The sequence below is a fragment of the Raphanus sativus genome, chromosome 9 (genome assembly GCF_000801105.2).
Source record: "Raphanus sativus cultivar WK10039 chromosome 9, ASM80110v3, whole genome shotgun sequence".
Classification (NCBI taxonomy): domain Eukaryota; kingdom Viridiplantae; phylum Streptophyta; class Magnoliopsida; order Brassicales; family Brassicaceae; genus Raphanus; species Raphanus sativus.
In genome coordinates this window covers 31,150,759-31,167,964 of record NC_079519.1, presented here as the reverse complement: position 1 = coordinate 31,167,964, position 17,206 = coordinate 31,150,759, and the positions used below count along the sequence as shown (strand labels likewise).

The 17,206-nt window shown below is 32.7% G+C and overlaps 1 protein-coding gene and 2 pseudogenes across 3 annotated transcripts; all 3 read left to right on the top strand.

The window, feature by feature from the left end:
* The first annotated feature begins 797 nt into the window (after window positions 1-797).
* Window positions 798-5,184, top strand: LOC108825971 (branched-chain-amino-acid aminotransferase-like protein 2; annotated as a pseudogene).
* Window positions 5,185-5,916: 732 nt separating this feature from the next.
* LOC108824390 (E3 ubiquitin-protein ligase ATL31-like) lies at window positions 5,917-7,307 on the top strand (annotated as a pseudogene).
* A 7,397-nt stretch (window positions 7,308-14,704) lies between these two features.
* LOC108828398 (mevalonate kinase) lies at window positions 14,705-17,201 on the top strand. Of its 3 annotated transcripts, none has more exons than XM_018602078.2 (6): window positions 14,705-14,844; window positions 15,275-15,412; window positions 15,796-16,039; window positions 16,121-16,368; window positions 16,449-16,856; window positions 16,953-17,201. In XM_018602078.2, the coding sequence occupies exons 2-6, from the start codon at window positions 15,280-15,282 to the stop codon at window positions 17,048-17,050; spliced, it is 1,131 nt and encodes a 376-aa protein (XP_018457580.2). In that variant the 5' UTR covers window positions 14,705-14,844; window positions 15,275-15,279; the 3' UTR covers window positions 17,051-17,201. The 3 variants fall into 3 exon arrangements, with proteins under 3 accessions (XP_018457580.2, XP_018457582.2, XP_018457581.2); XM_018602080.2 differs by having other exon boundaries at window positions 14,724-14,844; window positions 15,278-15,412; XM_018602079.2 differs by lacking the exon at window positions 14,705-14,844 and adding an exon at window positions 14,887-15,025.
* Window positions 17,202-17,206: the final 5 nt, after the last annotated feature.

Genomic DNA, 17,206 nt, shown 5'->3' with positions numbered 1-17,206 from the left:
TAGCAAAAGAAAGATCGTGGGTCTGTGTACTCGTAATCAGCACTACCATATAAAAGCGACGAAGAAAGGTTTTTTTTTTCTTTTTTTATAAACGACGAGGAAAGGTTTGTCACCTTTTTATAAAAATCAACCAATAAAAATCGTAGATCTATGGATTCATAATCAGCGTTACCATAAACAAATCAGCACTACCATAAGTCCATAAGCAAAAATATAAGCTAATGTAAGGATTCAAAATTAACAAACAACTAAAAACTAAAGCACGTGATTTTTTTAACATTTCCAAAATAACAAATAATATTGTGTGTCTATGAGAAGATATTTACGCTAATAAATAAGCATTGTCATAACAAGATAAATTAGTGTAAGAGATTAAACTAAAAAGAAAAACAATATTTAGTTAATTGTTGACTGATAAAAAGTAGAAAATAAAGAAAAAAATGAAAAGCAACTAATAGATTCTTAATTTAAAACATCATAACTTTTAATTAGAAATAATATTATTACTAAAAACTCTTTTGCAAAATTTTAGAAAATATATTTTATTCGAAATATTGAATGGCTGGTAAATATGTTTTGAAGAAGAAAACCAAAACCTGTTTCAAAAATCCGAAAACAATGACAACCTAAAATGAAAAAGAAAACATATCTTCTGAGTTCTGACCAATAGGCCAAAGCTGGAAAACTTTTGAACGTGACTAATTTTATCCAAAGTGATAAGGGAATATTTTATATTTTTATCAGTAACTCTCCAAGACTCTCGGTCTGGTACTTGCAATATATAAAGAGAAGCACGGACAGAATAAGCGAAACACGTACAAAGGCAACTATTTGAGTCGAAGTTGACTTTATCACAGATCAAAGTGTCTGTTTGATTTTCAAAGCGATCGTCCTTCAATGGAGGTGATTCACTCATGGTCTTGTCCAAGATCACTCAGCACCGCTCTCATGTACTCCTTTGCCCAGGTACATGAGAACCAGTTCTCTTGATTGACATGAAACATGTTTGTCTTGCCTGATTTGTATCTTGAAAAGATGTCTTGGGTTTAAATCAATCCCCTCAGAGAGATAACACTGAAGTGCTGGACGAGCCATTAAACGCTTCGTTCCTTAAAGCTACAGGTGCTGATAGGCCATACAAAGATGAGATTTTCGCTAGCATGGTATGTCAGTAATCCATTTAGGTTTCGACGTGTCAAGAGCATATCTAATATACTTATTACTCTATTTTTCTTCTTCAAAATAAAGTAGTTTCATAATAAAATTGATTTTTACTCAAATTTTGTTCTATTTTGGAATGAAAATAGAGATGCGTAAATGAAAAATATTATTTTACTTTGCTATGTAGTAGAAAATAAATAGGATTATAAAAGATTATATTCTAAACTCTATTTCCAAATGAAAAATGGAGTGAAATTAGAGATGTTCTAAGACATTTCGATAAACTTGTTCCTTGTGGAGAAAGTTATATTAACCGTAGCATTTTCTGATAGGAAAGTGATGGACATAAGGTGGTGAAAGACATCATTTATGGTCCAGGAAAGAAGAAATATAGGTTCTGTAAGGTTATGCTCATTTCTCTTTCCAAATTATTAATACTTCAGTTTCGTCCTATATCACGCTCTGTTTTGAGATGAAGAGTGTGATTTTTTTATTGTGTTTATGGGCTCTTCTATGCACAGAATTTGGCAAAACATCGTATTCTTGGCTTGCCAAGTGAAATATTAAGTAAAGGAAAGCACTTCATCTTGATACGCAATCCCGTTCACATATTGGTAAGCTTCGCAAGCTCGCTTTCTGGTGTTATGATATTTTTTGAATTGGTTTATCCAGGGCAAGTCCTAATATATTGGAAGCCATAAACAATTTAGAAGTAAATTTAATTAATTTTAATTTTAAAAAAGTGGGGGTACATTGACGTTACGTGACTAACCCTTTAAGGGTTTGAGATTTTTCTTCTCATTATTATGGTTTTTGTTTGTATGTTCGTGCAGCCTTCATTTGACAAGGTAATCCCGTTATCATTTCTCGACGTGGGATTGGCAGACTTAGTTTCAATATACAGCGATCTTTGCCAACTGGGGACACCACCACCTGTCATCGATGCCGATGACCTTCAGCGAAATCCCGAGGTTTCATTGCTATATTATAAAAAATTTGACAAGAAACTCAACTACGAGTATGCAAGAAGATGCTTATTTTGTGTATCATTCATCTATTTTCAGGCCACGTTACGTGGTCTTTGCCATGACTTGGATATCCCGTTTCAGGCATCTATGCTTAAGTAAGACTCTTTAAGCATTCTCTTGGATTTGAACGTATAAATGCAAAAGTCATGGCACCAAAGATTAAGAAGACTCTTAAGCATTCTCTCATAATTTTTAAAGCTTCTTAATCTTTGGTAGATGGTTTATAATTAATCATAAGAATAATTTATATAGTAGTATTTTTTGTCGATATATAGTATAATTTAATGGCAAAAAATAATCTTAAACCTAATATAAATGTAAAAACATCAAAATCAACTGTAAAATGGAAAATAAAACTAAAACCTATTAAATACTCTAGCCAACTCTAGTTCTCATCATAACCCAACCAAGTCATGTATCATTGTGAGTTTTTTGAAGATGGGAGGCTGGTCCCATACCAGAAGATGGAGTATGGGCTTCATGGTGGTACAAGACTGTTCACGAATCAACTGGTTTCTCATCTCCCAGGAAATACCCTCGTGTAAGGGCCTGAAATTTACTTGAGTTATATATACTTATATGATAACTAAAAGCATCATTCAAACTAAACTACAATGTGTGTTTTGTATTTTTTTCAGACATTCAATATGAGGCACTACGATCTGCTGGAGCATTGCTTACCACTATACAACACTCTCAGGCGTCACGTGAAGGGAAAGTCATCTCTCTTGGCCAGCCCCTTAGCTCCTCCAAGTCTTCCAGTTCCTGAAAATGCTAAAATTTTTGCTTGGGTTGGTGATGAGATTTTGCCACGTGAGATGGCCAAGGTGCTTAAACTATATATACATGTTTATGTGTCCGCTTTAAAACTCTGTTGACGTTTTTATATATTCTTATATTCTTGTTTAAGGTTTCTGTTTTCGACTCCGTGGTGCAAGGCGGTGACTCTGTATGGGAATTTCTTAGAATATACAAAGGGAAAGTATTCAAGCTTGAAGAACATATAGATCGGTAAGAAGCAAGCAAGAGTAAAACCCTAGTTAGCACTTCTTCCAAACATTTCTTATTAATATGTTGAAATGTTGCATTTAGATTGTTTGATTCAGCAAAGGCTCTAGCTTTCAACAATGTCCCAACCCGCGAGGAGGTAATATAGCATTCTGATGAAGATAAAATCATTGTCTTGTGTGTCATATTGGGGTTTGAATGAAAGTTATCACAATGGAAAATGCACAGGTAAAAGCAGCCATCTTCAAAACTCTCATAACCAATGGGATGTTTGACAATACACATATAAGACTGTCTCTAACTCGAGGCAAAAAGGTACTGTTTACAACTTTTACCAAACTTCGAACTAATATTAAACTCAAACAAGCTATTGATTTGTTAAGGTCACATCTGGAATGAGCCCTGCGTTTAACCGTTATGGTTCCACTTTGATCGGTATGTTTTTCTATTTGTCTCTTGCAAGAAAAACTATAGTTTATGGAATATAGTTTTTGAGTTATTTTTTGACTAAATAATGAATAGTCCTTGCTGAGTGGAAGCCTCCAGTATATGACAACGATAGTGGAATTGTGCTGATGACTGCAGCTACTCGCCGCAACTCTCCCACCGTATAGTCCCATTACAGTTTCACCTATGTTTAGCTGAGAGTACTCAAAAGTGTTATAATCCAACGTTTGCTTTTTTTTTCAGAATTTAGATTCCAAGATTCATCACAACAACCTCCTCAATAACATACTCGCAAAGGTTCAGTCACTTGCCACAATATATCATGTGTTATTAAGACATAGTTCTAGATGCTTTCTCTGTAATAATGACACAGATTGAAAGCAACAACGCCAACGCGGATGATGCAATCATGCTCGACAAGGATGGATTTGTGTCTGAAACCAATGCAACCAACCTTGTAAGACCTTGAAGAGTCTCAGATTGAACATTTGACTCTCTAAAAAGACCTACTGAGATGTGGTTGTTGCATGCAGTTCATGGTGAAGAATGGAGTAGTTCTCACTCCCCATGCAGATTACTGTCTCCCAGGGATTACCCGAGCTACTGTAAGAGAGAAGAAGATTTATACATTATTATTTTTTTCTAGACATATCTATACGACTATGACATAACCAAACTAATCATCTCATCAATGTGTAGGTCATGGAACTGGTGGTGAAAGAGAGCTTCATCTTGGAAGAACGAAACATCAGCTTGTCTGAATTTCATACAGCTGATGAGGTTTCCTCATTGTTCTTTTCCTTGGACAGAGAATGTTGTATGATCAATAATTATCTATGTTCAATCATATCAATTTTTTTTTCAGGTGTGGACCACAGGAACTATGGGAGAACTCAGCCCGGTACATACACAATCTCTACTTTACTACACAATCTTGGAGCCGGATAAACAAATGCCGGCTCTAGCCTAAAGCAGAGGAAGCATGGGCTTCCGCTATTTTAATAAGTATTCTAAGTGGCCTAAATATGTTTAGTCTAGTGGTTCAGTGAAAAATAATCATTGTGGAAGATGTTGAGTTCGAATCCACCTTTCCGTCTTAGAATAAGGACCGGTTCTATGAAATGCCTTAGAACACTTTTTGGTTTGTCTCGTGACGTTAGCTTATCTTATCGGAGTCAGGTTGTGAAAATTGATGGGCGTGTGATCGGTAAAGGAGAAGTAGGACCGGTTACAAGAAAGCTGCAAAGTGCTTACAAGAAGCTCACCGATGATTTAGGCGTCCCAATACCTACTTACTAAGAACTTTGAACCGTGTTCAAAGGCGTTGCGTCGTTTTCACTTTGATAATAATAAGTGCATGATGTTTTTAGCACATGATGTTTTTAGCACATGATGGTTTGGACCAATGTAAAAAAGTTGGTCGCGTGCAAGTCAAGTGTGTTTCGTCCTCCTCGCCTATTTCATTATCATGTTTATGTTTGATGGTCTTCCCCTTCTTGTATGGCAACTGGCAAGTTCAAAATTTGATTGTTTCTTTTCTTTTGCCATAGCCGTCATTTGACCATATTTAAATACCATAGCCGTCATTTTACTAGATAAACAGTTCTAGAAATGTTCGTTAGGCCATGTCCAGTGACAATTTTTGAGAGAGTTCCTCAGCTATTGATATGTTAAAAAAATCAAAAAACAAGTAAGAAAGAAAAAATTGATAAGTAAGAACTCATAACGGTCTAGATACCACAAGTATATATGGTCTAATATTATTAGTCATTTTTATAAAGTATCAAAACTCAACTACACAGTTAAACTGTCCATGAAGTAGTAATATTATATAGATAAAAAAACTTTTTTGAGATTTTTAACCATATAGCTAAAGATGAAAAAAAAGAACCTGGGAATTCTTGGTGATAATTTACCTACTTCTTTGAACCTAGCAATAATTGCATTTATGTGATTATATATTTGGTAAATTATTTACATTGTTTAAAACAAACAAGAAATTTACACAAAATCTAAAATATAATTTTCATTTTAAAATATTGGCAAATATGACTTATAATCAATGAACTAATTAAGAGACTATGTCAAATTCTTATTATGACTACTATGACTTTCATTACAACCTTAGTTGGAAAAATCTCTGTCCACGTGAAGTGACACATCCGCTGATGACTTCTCCCCTAACTGGTCCCACCACCCTCTTCGAGTCGTTCTTCCACGCTTCTTCTCCAAAGCCTTCCAACTTTTCAAACATCTCTCTATAAAACTCTCCACATTTAAAAGAAAAAGAAAATAATAATATCTCAACTGTTCTTCGGGATTCATAAGCATGAAGAGCTTACTGTTTCCTCAAGCCGTTGTCCTGTTTCTACTATTAGCCGGCTCGGAGCTAGCCTCGGCTCAAACCAACGCCAGAGATGAGCAGTATAGTTACGGCAGCGGGCTAAGTCCCGCCATGGCTGTAGCGATCGTCATCGTGGTCGCTATCCTCTTCTTCATGGGGTTCTTCACCGTCTACCTCCGCCGCTACACGGGCACAGTCGACGGTAGCAGCAGCGCTAATCCCACAGTAGTGGGAGCGAGGAGAGTGGCGGTCGCGCGTGGTCTCGACGCGTCGCTGATCGAGACGTTCCCGACGCTCGTGTACTCTGAGGTGAAGACGCAGAAGATCGGGAAAGGCGCGTTGGAGTGCGCCATCTGTCTGAACGAGTTCGAGGACGACGAAACGCTGCGTTTGCTTCCTAGATGCGATCACGTGTTCCACCCTCACTGCATCGGAGCTTGGCTCCAGGGTCACGTGACATGTCCGGTTTGCCGCACGAATCTCGCCGAACCGGTCGAGGAGGGATTAGTAACCGTAACCGAAATTGATATCGAGTCGCAGCAGTCGGTGGTTTCTGAACCGGCGGTGGACCTCGGTGGGAGTGTTGCTACACGTGTCAAACTCTCGAGGTCGCATACGACGGGACACTCGGTGGTGTCACCTGGAGAATGTACCGAGCGGTTTACGTTAAGATTACCGGAAGATTTAAGGAGGAAGATCATGGCGAATTGGAAGATGAACCGGTCAAATAGTGTATTGGTTCTACCGAGGGGAGGAAGCTCTCGGAGTGGTAAACCGGTTGACCGGTCAAGGGCTCGGTCGGACAGGTGGTTGTTCCGAAAAACACAGTCGTTTATGTGGAGGAGCCGGGACGATGGTTCAATTAGGCTAGGTGGTACGGGTAGCATTAGAGCAAATGCAATAACCAGTCCGACCGGTGACTCGGTACGAGCAGACCGGTGGAATTTTCTTAGGAACCCGTCGTTTCTGTGGAGGACTACGCCGGTTCCTTCGCCGAGAGTTGAAGTTAATAAGGATGGTATAGGAACATCATCGGTTCAAAATACCGTTACAGTTGTTTAGCTAGCGGTTCTGTTAGGTTGCCGGTTTAGTTGGTTAGGACTCTTTTTCTATCAAAACAACAATAGATCTTTGTTATATTTTACGCAATTCTTTAATTTTCATTTATCTTTTCTGGTTAGATATTAATTGTCAATAGACTCTGTCCCATGGACAAGGAGATTGTTTATTGTATTTTGTGCTTTTTCTTCATAAAGAAAATCGATTTTTGTAACATATACAGATATACTTTATTCATATATTTTTGTTTACTTTCTTTATCATATAGTTGTGATTCATGAAGATACATTAGGAACCTAGCAAAATGAATGGATCTTTACAAGTCAAAAAAGTACAAAAGAACATTGAGTCGAACATGGGGTGGAGATTGGCCTCTCTATTCCTTGAAACACAAAACAAAAAGTCATAAGTCGTCGCCAATAATACATAGAATATATGTATTTGTTAATAAACGCATACAGCTCCGACAAATAATCATTTGAACTTTGCAGTACGACATATCCAGACTAAAAATAGTTTGTATGAAATATTATTTGAGTACAGCTTGGAATGAATCGTATCGTACCATTCAAAGATGTGAAATAAACTTCCTCATTCCCAATGTGCATCATCTATAGATAGACGACGACCGTTGGAAAAAAAATATTGACCACGACTAGGTCGACGTACGAAAGCCGCCATTAGTCAAAATACGTTCTAGAAATATAATACGTAATTTTCAAAAGTCGTGATGAAGTTTGGTTCAAAGGAAGGTACCATACGATAATTCTAAAACTAATCATCAAAATTAAACACACAAGCGCTTTGACCCAAAAAAAAAACACACAAGCGCATACGTAACCGCAAACGTAAAACATACAGAATTCGTTGTTGCCTATATATATTACTAAACGATGATGTGACAAAACTAGAGGATGGATGGGTATGATATCACTGTGTACATTCACCAAACAATTGGTAAAAGAAAAACTTGCGATCTGTTGTATTACAATGAGAATCTTGTTCCTGTGATTTCTAGATATGCCCGATGGATTAATAGGAGGTTGGTTAGTTAGAAAGAGTTACATGGATATAGTTTCTATATGATAAAACAACGAGCGCTATTATAGACTTGTAGTTCAAAGCAAAGAGCCGGAGCATACTATATATGTAAATATATTCTTGAACATATTGAATTATTGATTTGAATATGCAAATTCCATATATTCCAGTTTTAGACTGAATCAGATTATCAGACTGGACTACTGACTATATTCATTAGATTTAACATATTAAAAACACTATATTTATCAATTAATAAAATGGTTATATATACAGTTTTAGAACAAAAAGCAAATAAAGATCAACACACTACACAATCCTATAATATCTTTGAAGTTTGTTTCTATAAAATGATAACAAATCGCATTATAAAGTTCAAATCCCAAAATTTTCAACGCAACACACATAAATAAATTCTTAATCAATCACTAGCCATAAGGTTTCCACTAGAAACATTTTTCATTAGTAAACCAGAATACCGGTTGAATCACATTAGTGCGCTTGGCCAATCGCACATTAGAGCGACGATATCAAATTATCAATCATGGAAATAAATCAAACTAGATTTTAACCCGCACGTTCGTGCGGATATATTTATATTTTTTAAATATATTTTATATTATTAAAAATGTTTTAAATATATAATTTCTATTTTAGTGTTATATATTGTATTACTATATCATATTATTGTTTATATTTCTTATTCAGTATTATTAATATATAATGGTTTTTTTTAAAAAAATTACTTTGTTATTGATTTTTATTACTTACTAATATATTTTCGAGTTAGGTAAAATAAAATAAAAATATGAAATACTCAAATAGAGAACCCCATTCAAATTATGTTGTTTTCTTTAATTTAAACATTTTGCATATAATACATTTTTAAATTTTATTTATTTATATTATAGAAAATAAATATGACTAAAATAATTATATTTACATGTTGTGTTTAAGAAAATATACTTTAACATATCTCATTTTAGTATTTTACGGGATTTATTTATTTTAAATAATATAATCCTATTGTTTTAGTAAACTTTATACATAGTAGTATCTATCATACTATTTTATTAAATTTATTATATAGGATATTTGTTTTGGATGTTATGATATTAAGTTCTACTTTTTTTTTAAATTAAGACGTCAAAACATTAGGTTACTTTAAATTTTTACAACATATATAGTTAGTTTTTTTCAGGTACATTTCAAAAAGTTAATCTTTATTATCCATGATTTTGTCTTTTGTAAAATTTGAAATATTATCATTTTGAGTTTGAATATTTATTTTCAAAATAATATATTTTTTCGAGAAAAATTTGGAAAATTACACAACTATTTGAGTTTGGAATAATACATGAATTTTGAATTTATTTTGGTACTACATTACTGTATTATTTTATAAAATATTTGAATTTTTAGTGATATTTTTAATTCTCTTGTCAACAAATTTTGTTACAATTAAAATAAAATAAAATTTATAATTAAAATTTGATTTTTGTCACTAATATTTTAAATGAATTACTGAAATTTCATATTTTACTAATAACATATTTTAAATAGTATATGAACTAAAGGTTATTATATACTATTATATTTTGTATATAAACATTTTTAAGCAATATATTGCTAATAGTTTCAAAATAAATAAAAAGATAATGTATGGCTGTAAATATAAAATTTTAACTTATGTTAATACATTTATTTTAATATAAAAGTATTATATAGTTTTTGAAGTTTAATCCATTATAATGATGATCAATAATTTATTTAAGTTAAAAAATAAATATTTTTTTTTTAATTTACCTATTTAATATATTTTTAATATTTAATTCATATAGTACTTTTATTTTTATATAATACGGAATATATCATAGAATCTATAAAAAAGTTAGTATAAAGAATTTTTTTATTTTCTTTTTTATAATAAGTTTTAGTTAAATTTACTTATAATAATATTATATTACTAATTTCGAAATATATTAATGTGTTATTTATAAAAAAATATTTAAATTTTAAACTAAGATTTTGTTAGATTCTTTCTCAACAGATTTTATTATAATTAAAAAAATCAAATTTATAGTTGGTTTATTGTTAATATATTTATAGTTGGTTTATTGTTAATACAAATAATCAAATATGTCATATTGACTAATTCTTTAAGTGGTTCTACTATGACTTGTTAATAGTAGATAAAAATAGAACCCTAAAATTAATCTCTTCTATTAATTCTTCAACATGTCCAATTGATAGTAAGTTATGTCCAATTTAAATATAACTACATCGATGAGTTAATGAAATCACCAATTAAATTCCCTAATAATCAGCAACTGCTTTTTGTAACTGCATCATCAATTATATATTACACACTTCCACGAGAATATAACTTCTCCAGTTACCAATAACTAAAATTAATTAAAATACCAATAACAAAATTAATTAAAGATGCTAATAATTTCCTAAGATAAAATCTACTAGCATAATCATCTTCGATTTCTTACCTAATCAATATTTGACCATGTTTAATTATTTTTTGAGTACTCCCTCCGTTTTCTTTTATAAGTCGTTTTAGAAAAAAAAATTTGTTCCAAATTATATGACGTTTTCGGTTTTCTATGTAAATTTATTAATAGTTAATGTTGTATGACCAATGATAATATATCTTCTATTTTTTTATTGGTTGATTTGTGGTTATGTAAATAATTAATGATGTTTTTGTCTAGAAAATATAAGAAATTTATGTTTTTTTAATCTATGTGTAAGATCCTAAAACGACTTATAAAAAAAACGGAGAGAATATTTATTTAACAAATAAAAATTCTCCAAAAATCAAACCTATTATTCTAAACTATCGGTTTTGGGTCAGTCTGATATGACTTTTTTGGTTTTCTTTGATGATGTTACTTCTTATATATAGATGAGCCCCGTCAGACCAAAAAAGTCATTACATAAGAAAACAAAAGTTTCATATATATAGCTTATAAACGTTGGTTAATATCTAATTGCATATATAATATATATTGCATCATTATCGTCAGTTAATAATATTTGAATCAACAAATTTAAATACTGCATCTAAATTTCCTAGAAGATAACATCTAAATATATAATGTAACCATCTTCTATTTGGTTATTTGATTATTATTTGATTAATAAGCAAAATTGAAACTGAACATTGTTTTTTTTTTTTAAAGTCTATTTACGATTAAAGTACAAATTAATGTTAATGCGTGAAATGGATATAACACAAATGTACAGTTCTACAATATCATTATTTCAATACAATTATCAAAATTCTTCGTAATAATTTTTTTAAAAAAGATATTATATACAAATATAATTACAAATAAAAACACATCTATAATATTAAAAGAGAAGCAGTTTTGAAAAGTCGACTTATACAAATTGTTTTGGACCCTTTCATTTTAAAATTTTTTGGTCTTACCTTATATTTCTCTAACAATAAATTATAAAGAGATAAATCTTATTTTTGGTATTACCTTATTTCTCTAACAATATTTTTTTGGTCTTATCATGTCTCTATTTATTTTAGTAGATTTTATTTCTACAATTAACCCACCCACATATATGATCATATATAAGTAAAAAGTCTTTAACGATAAAGTTAAAAGCTATAGATCTTTGTTATATGTCTTATTATTTTCTATATTTTATTGTTGTCATAACTATATTGTTTTCAACTTCAGTGTAACGTGGTTTTGCCAGTCCACAGAATCATGATTCCAAAAAAAAAATGAAGATTGGGCATGTATATATTTTTAGTCGATTCTGATTTGGAAGCAAGTAATTATTAGTTAGAAGCATAGTCTGTATTTTCCATTGCCAGTGAAACAAGTATAATTTCAACGAGAAGAAGAGATTGACTAGGTAATAATCATGAAAATAAACAAATACTGTCATATCAATAAGTTTTTAATATTTTTATTTGGATGACATAATAAAAATTCCATAAAAGTTTAAGGAATCACAATTTTATGTAATATTAAAACCTATATCAGAAATTTAATCAAAAATTTGTGTTTTTATCAGATCAATGATATTAAATCGCGGGTTAATAACGAGTTTTTGGGTTTTTACTAGATTCTGTCAAATTTTCAATGTTCAATCTACTTTATTAAAAAGGAAGGAGTTTTGATAAATCTACCTATAAAAGTTGTTTTGAAGTTTTCTTTTTTTGGTTTTACACTCTATATTATAAATATGCTAAGCCATCCAACGATTAGTTCCTATATTTATGCATTTCATCATTTATTATCTTTACATTTATTTTATCGCCACACTATTTCAAAATCTATTACCCATATTTTTTTTTTACCTAAAGGTCAAAATTAAATGCTTCCAAACTACACTATTACCATACATGCATACACACATTTCATCGTAGTGATCTCAGGCTGTCAGCGTTTGTTTGACATCCTTTTACTGGGAAATCAAGATTCATCAAAGACAATAAAGTGTCATCATTCTCACGCAGAAAGAGAAGAAATGGAATACATGTGTGTAGTTTTAGTTGATGCTGCTTAGATTTTCCTTTTACTGGACTTTAGATTGTATTTTAGTTTGTATATATGTATATCTGGCCTATTTAGGATTTAAATATTAATATTAATATGAACGACAAAAAGAAACACTAATAGCTTTTACAATATTATCGATGTATTGATACTGTAGTTGTTACAAAACTATATAATACATTTTATATCAAGCATAATACTATATAATATGGAAATTCTTAGCTTTTTATAATTTAGATTATATCTCAACATCCAGTAATACTGCAGACGGTTTATGTACGTGTTTTTTATTTGAAAACATATGTTACCGAAATTATCATACAAAAAAAAACTAAATTAAGTTAAAACATTTTATTTAGTTTAAAATAGTATACCCGCCGCTGATACTGAAAGTATATTATAAAACTACATAAATAAAATTTCAAATATTAATTTTTAAAAATTAATTCTTCAAATATCTATACAAACAATCTAATAAAATTTTGAAAATTGATTCATTTTCTTTCAAATATGTATGTAAACAAACTATATCTATACTATGAAAAAAGAAATCATTACCAAAAAATCTACTTAAAAAAGTTGTTGGACCATTTCACTAACTAATTATTATTGGTCCAACTATTTTAAAATACAGAAATTTAAAAATAATAGTTTAAAATTTAAATCATGTATAAATTTTTTTATTATAAATATACTTTTATAATAATTAAATTAAATATTGATTGTAAAAATATGTATATAACCCGCAGACAGCAAAATTAAGCGGAGTGGATGCGGGTACAAAATTATTTGTTTGCGGGTTGTGCGGGTCATATTTTTTAACAAAAACAAACTGAAAATCCGTGGATTGGCGGGTCGGTGGAGCGGGTTCGATCCGCAACCCAGCCTTTACTGTGTATATACCGGATTAATTTTTAAATTGCTATTATTTAATAAAATATATTTTGATTAAAATTTATACACAAATATGATTACAAAAAATACAAATATAATCAGAAAGAAAAAACAAATATCAAAATTAAATTTTAAACAAAAATATACCCGCCCTTTTAAGGGCGGGTCAAAATCTAGTAAAGTGCTTAAAATGCTGACAAAAAAGTTCTAAAAGAGGAAGGGATGAAAAAAAAAACGTTCATCTTCGTCTTCAAATCTTTGTTCCTTCGAGTTGGAGAAATGTTTTGCTTTGATAAGAGGATGCATTCTTTTGATTTTACAGAGCAAATGCTCTGTTCACATTTTCTGTCACGATCTTAACAGGATAGTTCTGGAGAAACCTTTTGAACTAATGGGTTGTGACTTGGTGTGGTAGTTCAGATATATATTGAATATCAATTGGTTTCAGAAGCAACCCTATGGGAATGAAGAGGTAAAGGTTCCATGGTTTTACTCCTCCTTCTGTTTGGTCTCATTCTTGAGTTTCATGCCGCCATGCACGGGGAGGTTGATGCTGCTCTTTCTTTGAACATGAGAGTAAGATGTTAAAGTTTTACATTAGTTGGTCAGCTTATGCGCAAACACTGTAGTTTTTATCTTCTTGATCAGGCTGCCCCTTTATCGGTTGCATGTATTCTAAATGCTTAGTATTTTTACGTGTTTTCAGATCAGCTTGACACTGAACATAAAAGCAGACTTGCAGTCACTATTTACTTGGAAGACAAAGCAGGTATAGCATCTGAGATCTTCCTAATCTCAAACTGTCTTTTTTATATGATCTTCCTAATCAATCACATTGCATCATATAGGAAAGAAGAGCGTTATGTTTCAGGATTTGAGTTAAGACTTGAGACGGACCCCTTTAATATTTTGGAACGAAATAAGAGCTTTTGAGCCAATAACTTGTTTTGGCCCATTAATCTAGCACAGAGAGGCGAGACATTAATGAAAGTCTCGGACTTTGTAGATTCAGCAAATGAAACTCATTGTGATATGTCTTCTTAGAGCCAGTGCTAGTAGCTAAATGCGTATGGGATTTGTTTGTCGTTTCAACTCTATTCGAACCTGTTCTACTTTAGACACGGTTTGTAAAAACCAAACCAAACCGGAAAACTGAATTAAAAACTTTCTTCAAGAGAATTCTCATTAAGCCAAATTCATATATATTTTCAAACCGGGATCCAGTTGTTTTCTTCACAATATTTATCTTTTTAGTTTATTAATAAACAAGCTGATCGTGCCTGGCTTCAGACATCAAATCTACATCTCTTTTTCTCTGTAGTTCTAGGTACATGCTGTCTCTATCTCTCTCTCTGTCTGTCTATCGACTATTCGAATGTCTGCCATATGTTTTGTTTGATTTGAGGTTTTTCTTGTTCAAGTGTTATTTCGTGAGTAGGGAAAATTGAACGAGTTTTGACTTTCATTTTCCTCTGTTCGATCTGAGCAGCTTTGATGCGATTTCACATGTACCCCTTTTTGTTTATAAAACTCTAAAGTTTCAGTCTTTACTTTGATTCAGATCCCAATTATGCAAATTTCCCTTTTGATCTGATTCACTTTTTTTTTTTTTTTTGTTAACATCTGTTCCTGAGCTGCTAGAATCTGAATTCTAGACTCTTTTGTTGTTGGTGAATCTGTCTTTATGCCCCTTTGCATTCTGTTTATGTAAATCAGTTCAGAATTATTATTATTATTATTTTTTTGTTTGGATTCAGAAGAAATGGAGGTGAAATCGAGAGCTCCGGGAAAGATCATACTCGCAGGGGAACATGCTGTTGTCCATGGATCCACGGCAGTAGCAGCCGCCATTGATCTCTACACTTACGTCACTCTACGCCTTCCTCTTCGATCAGGTTCCTTTTCTTACATATACACTGGAATTGCTTTCTTCTTCTTTTTTTTTTTTGGTTCTGGTTGTTCCTGTACTGAATTCACAGTGTACCAAACTAGAGATTGATTAGTTGAAGATCCAAGTTTTTTCTTTGCAATGTAGTAGCGTCTCTTGGCTATGGTTGTCCATGTTCCAAGTAGAGGTAGTATCAATGGGATTGAGTTTGTGTTAAGGGTTATTCATTCTAGGCGTGCGTGCGTTGCTTGCTGGACTTGAATTGACTTGACATTAGTACCTGATGGTTTCAGATCAAATATAGAACAAGTAATATTTGATGCTTTTTTTTTCCCAAATGTAGAAACAAATCTGAAAGCATTTATTTTTACATTTTCCTTCTTCTGACAGCTGCTGAGAACAATGATAGGCTTACACTTCAGCTCAAGGACCTGTCCTTGGAATTTTCCTGGTCCATAGCCAGACTCAAAGAAGTGATTCCTTCTGATTCAAGCACTTCTACACCAGCTTCATGTTCAGGCGAGATTCTTAAATCAATTGCCGTTTTGGTTGAAGAGCAAAATATTCCAGAAGAAAAAATCTGGCTGTCCGCTGGGATCTCCACCTTCCTCTGGTTATACACCAGTATCCTTGGGTAAAGAAAACACTCAATACAATTTGAACTCGAAGAGATTTTCCAGAGTCCTTGACTCTTCTTGTTGTGTTTTTTTTTTAGATTTAGTCCAGCTACAGTCATCATTACAACGGAGCTTCCATACGGATCTGGCCTTGGTTCATCAGCAGCTTTCTGTGTAGCTCTAACAGCTGCTCTCATCGCATCTTCTATCTCAGACAAAACTCGTGGTGAAGGTTGGACTTGTCTAGATGAAACCAATCTCGAGTTGCTGAATAAATGGGCGTTTGAAGGCGAAAAGATCATCCACGGGAAGCCTTCCGGGATAGATAACACCGTCAGTGCATACGGTTAGTCTTAATGACTGTAAAACATCCAAATTCTATACGTTAGGAGGGAAACCATATCTGTTTTGCTGTTTCTTTTGCAGGCAACATGATCAAGTTCTGCTCAGGGGAGATAACTCGGTTACAGTCAAACATGCCTCTGAGAATGCTAATCACCAACACTAAAGTGGGACGGAACACCAAAGCTCTGGTCTCTGGGGTTTCAGAGAGAACAGTCAGACACCCAGATGCTATGAAGTCTGTGTTCAGTGCCGTGGACTCTATAAGTAAAGAGCTAGCTTCGATCATCCAATCTAAAGAGGAGATCCCGGTTACTGAGAAAGAAGAGAGTATAAAAGAACTCATGGAGGTTAACCAAGGCTTGCTGCAGTCAATGGGGGTCAGCCACAGCTCGATTGATACCGTGATCCGAACCACGCTCAAGCACAATCTTACCTCAAAACTGACTGGAGCTGGAGGTGGCGGCTGTGTCCTTACTCTGTTACCAACAGGTTATCCTTTTTTCAGAAATGTTCAATCATTCTTGAAATCTTTGATTTTTGTTTTGTCCCTTGACAGTCCCTCCGTGGTAATCTAAATGGTTTCAGGGACGGTGGTGGACAAAGTGGTTGAGGAGCTTGAGTCCAGCGGTTTTCAGTGCTTCACTGCATCAATTGGTGGTAACGGAGCTGAGATTTGCTTTTGATCAGATGCTGTATGGTTTAAACAAAGTCATATTTGGCCTCTCACTATATATTAGAAGAAGGCTGCAGTTACAAAATATAAGGAGTCCATTTTTTAACTTATGTATTGAATGTAAAAAATGCTTTTTACCATGTGAAATCTCTTTTTTTTTTTTTGT

What these genes read in the sequence shown, in the direction of transcription:
- LOC108828398 (XM_018602078.2), top strand. Translation starts at nt 15,280, where the DNA reads ATGGAGGTGAAATCGAGAGCTCCGGGAAAGATCATACTCGCAGGGGAA. An exon ending in ACGCCTTCCTCTTCGATCAG is followed by an intron (nt 15,413 to 15,795) that starts GTTCCTTTTCTT and finishes TTCTTCTGACAG; the next exon opens with CTGCTGAGAACAATGATAGG. An exon ending in TTATACACCAGTATCCTTGG is followed by an intron (nt 16,040 to 16,120) that starts GTAAAGAAAACA and finishes TTTTTTTTTTAG; the next exon opens with ATTTAGTCCAGCTACAGTCA.